The 6,510-nt window shown below is 35.0% G+C and overlaps 1 protein-coding gene across 1 annotated transcript; it reads right to left on the bottom strand.

Annotated features, from left to right (window-relative positions):
* Window positions 1-664: 664 nt before the first annotated feature.
* Window positions 665-6,010, bottom strand: LOC120083734 (strawberry notch protein (DUF616)). The gene is made up of 9 exons (XM_039039588.2): window positions 5,169-6,010; window positions 4,303-4,566; window positions 3,925-4,138; window positions 3,578-3,687; window positions 3,302-3,501; window positions 2,904-3,007; window positions 1,964-2,151; window positions 1,683-1,882; window positions 665-1,141 (listed from the first exon to the last, which is right to left on the bottom strand). Exons 1-9 carry the CDS (start codon window positions 5,404-5,406, stop codon window positions 911-913), a joined length of 1,749 nt encoding a protein of 582 aa, XP_038895516.1. The 5' UTR covers window positions 5,407-6,010; the 3' UTR covers window positions 665-910.
* Between the last annotated feature and the right edge of the window lie 500 nt (window positions 6,011-6,510).

Below are 6,510 nucleotides of genomic sequence, written 5' to 3'. Positions count from 1 at the left end.
TTATCGTCAACTTGACATATAAAGTATCGAGATCACAATTCAGTGAAGAAATATTTTTTTTTTCGAAAAATGAAAAGAAGAAAAGAAAGGAAAATCTTGTTTGATTTTATGATATTTTGAGAATATTCCCTTGGAAATTTTGATTATTGGTTCAAATCGAAAGAGAGATTTTTGTTTTTTTTTTTTTTCCCATAAAAGTTCAATTGAAATTTCAAAGCTGAATTTTCCCTTCCAAAATTGACTTGGATGTTGCGAGTTACAATCAGACACAATGGAAATGAGATTTTAAAGTAAAAACATGTACATTTCAAGCAATATTCACCCTTATGTAGACTTGTGATAAAGTTTCTTTTTATCACCAAACAATTTTCTATATAATTATTAGAATAACTTTCAAGGGACAAAAGCTGGAAATTAGTTGGAAACTTGGAAAGTCAGCTCAATAGTCAATTCTTTCCTCTTTCTTCTCAATGAAGGACCCAATTGGGCGATAGAATTTGAAAATTCCCCATTTGTCAACAAAAGAATAATAATAATAACAATCCATATATATAAGACTAGTAGGCCTGAAATTACAAAGCTTCATAATCAAAGAAGCTTCTGCTCAGTTTTTAAAATGATAAAGGAAGGAACTAATAAAAAGGGGGTGGGATGAGCTGTGAAATATCAGTAGAATTTGGGGGCAACCCATAAAAACAATTATTATTAGATATAGTTTGGTTTGCTCTATATACATGAAAAATGAATGGAAAGTCCAATAGAAGAAGAAAGAATGAGAAATTGAGCTATGTAGAAATATAATTAGAGCACTCATCTTGCACAACCATCCTAGCCCCAGTATATATTTATATATATATATTTTAAAAGGGGTTGTTGAAAAGGGATAAAAATAACTCTTCTGAACAAAACTTCAACTCAAATCATTGTCCTTTATACCTGCAGCGACTTTCCGATGACGCCTAGACCTCCTCTCACGATTACGCTTAGGGGAAGGCTTCCTCGGTAAACTTGAAACTCTGTCGGACGATGAGTCATTGACTGGATTAAGTACAGAAAATGGTAGAGAAGGTGGAAGTGGTGGGGGATGGACAGCCATGGGAACAGAATGAGCCTTCTGTTCAAGTACATCTCTATGATATTTCTGCAGGCCAAAGAGAAGTATAAGGTACAAAACAGGAACTTAAAGTTTCAGTAATGTCATGGACGTAGGTACATGCAGTTAAAACTTGGAGACAGAGTGGTCATGGCTTCCAATACTTGAAATATAAGATCCAAAATTTCATGAGGTTTAAAATTCTCTTCAAGCAGGAGGAAAAAACTTGAATCTTTCATACAAGATGTGGTTTTCCTAATCACTAATTTTGAAGGCTCCATAAATCAATCAGAAGACTGGAAGATAAAGAACAGAAGATGTATTTTAGAAAACAGTTCTGATAATTCCAATGTTGTAATAATGGCTACATTTTGACATTCTATTCAACAGTTGTTATTATTGTTTGAAATGTATCGAAAGTTGAATGGGGACAGTTAAGTTTGTTGCAAAAATCTAAATATATAGTGCACCTTGATTTAATGAAAATATAAAAATATTCAAAATAGCAGTGCTATATACAAAATTATAGTAACATATCAATGATAGATTTCTACTACAAGCAAACATAAATGCAATATAGAAAAGCTACCTGAATCACGAAATTGCGCCTTTCACAGTCCATGAACATATTGATTGTCCAATTTGTTTTGGCCATAATTTTGTCCCTCACAATAGAAAAACTAATTTGATCTCGTGATGTAAAACGATCAACTTCATTGAACCAGAGGCAACTGAACAAATTGCTAATAGGTACATGCTCTCTAAGTATCACACATCCCTCTGGAACATCTGCAGAAAATCCAAAACAGACAACTTTGTGACCCTGGCTTAACTTATTTCTTTCACGGAGAGCGTGGGGGCAACACATACCGCTTGTAATGGGAAGCTTGGCTTCGGAATAAGGAGTTAAACCTTCCTTTACATAAAAGTCAACCTGAAAGTCGATAGAAGCATTATCATACTTTCCGGCAGCTTTATTTGCATCAGCTTCCAAAAACACATCAAAGCGTTTGTAGTGTCTAGAAATTGCAAACGTAGCATTTTTTCTCCATAAGAACCTGAAATTGGGGACAATTTAGGGGTTTGAAAAATGTGAGGACATCAAAAAATATTGGTAGAGCCTTTTAAAACTGAAAGACATCAAACCCAAAGTATAGTTATATTGCAGAGGTAGTGTGAGAGTGAGATTCTCCAACTATTAGAAATTCACAGTGCAACTAATATGTAAATTAGACATTTGTTGTAGTTATGATTATTACTATATGAATGAAGATTTATAGCATTGGCCAAACTACAGTTTCTTGTGAGACTCTGACTTCCAGCATTAACTTTTTGCTTCCTAATTATTAGCAATAAGGAAAGACTATAACAGGCAATTCACTGTAACACATTAAACTCAAGGAAATTCAGAGTGGGGAAACCTAGGTCTTCCATTATCAGTTCTTGTGGAGAAAATCATAGAGTGGGTCTAGGCCTTTCCATCAATACAACCCTTCAGTTACTGCCACAGAGGATCAAGAAGACATTTAAACATAAATAATCAAAGATCAAGGTAATCTAATGCTCATTTGTGCAAATAAGAGCACCTTGAGCAAGATTTAGTCAGCGACTCAGCGTAATATATAGCATGACCAATAACCATCTGGACAGTGGGAAATTCAGTAAGAGTATCATAGCAGAAATTTGATCCATTTTAACTGAAGGGATTAAGATGGTTGAAGACTAGGAGTACTGCCATCACAAAGTTCAATGCAGTATTCTGAGAACAGAACCCTTTAATAAACTTATAAAAACAAATAATTGGATGTACCTTTCAAGAATTTGATATGGGTCCACAACAAGCTCAAGTTTGCCATCAATCCAAAGAGAATATCGAGCATTAGGAAACATTCTGTGCACCAGAAGTTTTGGAATCTGCAACAGCAAGAACACAGGGCAAAAGATACGTTTAAGGCATAATTCCTTCATCTTAGTAACCAGTTTTAGGCACGAAGTGATGATACATTGTGAAAATGAAACTACGAAGTGATGATACATTGTGAAAATGAAACTAAGAGTGATGACCAGATAGAAGTGCCTTTCTGCTCAAGCAGATGAAAAATGGAGAAGAAAGGAAGGACCCCTGAGAGCTACTACGATGACATGATTATCTGACCGAGCTTAGTTTCATAAAAATTGAAACGTGTTAACAAAAATGTAGAAGTTTACTTTTCCAGTTCGTCTCGCGTCTTTGTAAGGTAAGTTATGGACCACAATGATTCTCCACAACCCAATTTTCTTGCTGCTTTCCAGGATGCCAGTTCCCTTTAATGATGCTTCTGTTTCTTCATCGATAAACATGAAGAAGCAAACAGTGTTCTTGGCATATTCACTAATGTTCTTTGGCTGATTTATAACATCAAAATTTCCTGAAGAATAAGTAGTTTAATGAGAGCATCAAATGATATATGTTCACAGTTAAGAACAAAATTGCAAAAATCGTACCAAATATTGCAGATGCAACAATCACACCACGACACTGCTCCATATCATGAAGGTCGTCGTCATTGATATCAAAACCTGTGTTGCGACCAGGTTTGACTCCTCCAACAAACCTACAAACAAACATACATAAACCAAAACACATAAATCCAAGTTAAAAGTAAAACATAGGAGATATGATATTTATCAACAATACATTGAAAGAAGAGATAACCATAAGAGAATGGAATAGATATGTAAAATGTTGTATTCCTAAATTATCATATGGGCAACCCCCGCCATGTTAGGCAAGGGAAAAAAATGTTGAAGTAAACATGAAAGAAAAAGGATGGAGACAGAAGAAAACTAACCCACAATGCACCCTCATTGACTCCCTTATGTCAAAAGAATCCGTCCTCTGGGCTAAAGTAGGATATCCACCAAAGTCTGAACCTCCAAACTCCGTCTCCCTTCTTAAATTTTCCTCATAAATATAATCCAATTTTTTAAGAACAGGTGAAACCGATGAGGCATTAGGCATCAAGGCGACAGCTTCTTCCACAGGAAGGTAACATACTGGACATGCTGAAGCATAAAAAAAGAAAATTCTTAGTAAAGGTGCAAGTGCCTTGAGAATCCATTGGTGCCCAAATATTATACAGTCAACATCAAACAGCGTACTTGATATCATGCATGGAATATTGCAACAGTGCAAGAGTATAAATCTGTTAGAAGGGAACAAAACTTACGCCTCGGACCAGTTCTCTTTTTATCTGCAGGTGGGGGAGGTAGGGCAAAATTGTTACATGGGTGTCCTGGTGGAAGAGTGTAACCCAGGAAAAGTGCTGGAGGAGGAGGCGGAGGTGATGCCAATGAAGATATCTTTATCCCCTTTGCCAAAGAACTACTACTATTATCCATAATATCTTCAGCTGAAGATTCCCTGTAACTCATAACTATGCTATTGTTAATACTGACGCGTTGGATATGCTGTCCTTCTTGAGCATCCTCACCTGGAGAAACATGATCAAAATTAAACATATGATTACCTCATGCAAACACACACAAACAGAAAAAATGGAAAAATCTTGAAAGTCCAGCATTAGATAAGAGTGAATACTAAATAGTGTAAAAGAAAATACTAAATAGTGTAAAAGAATAAGCAGGGACTGCAAAATCTTGAAAGGTCAGCATCAATCTACAAACATTCGGTCCGGTAGGAAAAAGAAATTGGGATTGGTGATTTGAACCATCTGAATAAACTACCACAAATGTGAACTAAGTCGAATGCTATTATTAGAAGACAAAAAAAAAAAAAAAAAAAAAAAAGTAGAAAGCAAGAATGTAGCTCAAATATTATTCAACAAGATCATCACAAACCAAGGGGCTATATCCATTGATTTCATCCCACATTCATAAGCATAACAAAAGTAAAGTGTTCATATAAATTTGATGAATGCCAGAACAAAAAAACTTCAACATCCAAATTCTCAGCTAAACACAAAAACACAACCAATTTAATTTCATAAAACAATCTGAAATTCCAAGATTCCAGCAGCATCTAACGAGTAAGGACTAAAAGGAATGTATATCTAAACGCAAAAGAGGCTCAAACCTTTGCCGACGTAGAGTACCCAGAGGAAAACCGCAGCAGAAACAACACAAAGAAGCAACATCCCAACCTTCTTCCTACCGACGAACTTGCAGATCCAAGGAAACAAATAATCCTTCTCCTTCATCATTTTGGAGGGCTTCCGTGCTGTTTGGATCGGCGAAACGGAAACTACGTTATTCAACTGTTTATCCAATGCCCCGTAACTCCCTGAGCGAAGTCCCAATGACCCTCCAGTCATTGTTCCTCCAAACTAACATGTGCTCTTCTCATCACCCCATTTAATCTCTTTCACAACACACCCACCAAACAAAAAGACCTCTCTGATTTCTGCTTCAAAGCTCAAAGATTTCAATACCCACCTCAGAAAAATTAAGCCCAAACTCTCTGGGGTCTCCAAAATTACGCTAGTCTTTGTAAACCCAAATGCAGTTCAGATTTCACAACACCAATACTAGTTCTTGAGTTTGAGCAGCAGGATCAAATCCCCTATATCTAAGGCGATGTTGCTTCCGAATAAACGAAGAAAAAGAGGAATTTGTTTTTCGGGGAAAGATCCGAAAACAGATAGATAGAGGAGGGAATGAATTGAATGAATCTAGGTTTTTGAAATCGAGAATAATCTGGGATCACAATACCAAATTAATCAACTTTCGCATTCAATTTAATTTAATTTTTGTTTTGTTGATATGGAAGTGGAAGTGATCCACCGGTTGAATATTCATTCAACCCATATTTATTTTTTTACAAATGTAAATTATAATTTCCGGTTTTTTTTTTTTTAACAGAAGGAATTTCCTTGATAGGCTAACGTGCACCATATGGTTGATGTTACAAAATCGCACAATCATACTTGACCTCAAATCCTCACCTAATGAGGTACGGTTACACCCTGCTACCTCCACTCCCAGTGAGACATCTGTCCTAATTGTCAGCTGTCATACTTCCACCAAACTCATCTTAATATTTTATTATTAAGAAAAAAAAACAATAATTATAAGAATGAAAATCGAATCTTCGACCTATATTCATGGACATTTAAAAATATTAACCTAATATCTTCACATCATTTATTCAATTTTAACATTTCTTTTTTCTAAAATAAAATATGATATCAACATGAACATAATTGGTATTTTTTTTTACGTTATCAAATTATAATCTTTTTTGAAAATCTACCAAGAAAAAGGCTCCAAGTCCACTTCTATAAATATTGTTGAATTAATTTATTATTTCTATACAATTTAATTAATTATATCCTATGAAAAAGACTTAGTGAATATCTTTTTAAATTTGGAAATTCTAACTACCATATTTAAGTTTTAAAATCTTGCAATTAGCGTCT

Source organism: Benincasa hispida, chromosome 8 (genome assembly GCF_027475165.1).
Source record: "Benincasa hispida cultivar pf3 chromosome 8, pf3_genome.v1.1, whole genome shotgun sequence".
NCBI lineage: Eukaryota > Viridiplantae > Streptophyta > Magnoliopsida > Cucurbitales > Cucurbitaceae > Benincasa > Benincasa hispida.
The sequence above is the reverse complement of the archived record's forward strand: the minus strand, read 5'-3'. Positions and strand labels throughout refer to the sequence as shown.

What these genes read in the sequence shown, in the direction of transcription:
- LOC120083734 (XM_039039588.2), bottom strand. Translation starts at nt 5,406, where the DNA reads ATGACTGGAGGGTCATTGGGACTTCGCTCAGGGAGTTACGGGGCATTG. An exon ending in GGTACTCTACGTCGGCAAAG is followed by an intron (nt 4,567 to 5,168) that starts GTTTGAGCCTCT and finishes ATGTTTCTCCAG; the next exon opens with GTGAGGATGCTCAAGAAGGA. An exon ending in TCAATGAGGGTGCATTGTGG is followed by an intron (nt 3,688 to 3,924) that starts GTTAGTTTTCTT and finishes GTTTGTTTGTAG; the next exon opens with GTTTGTTGGAGGAGTCAAAC.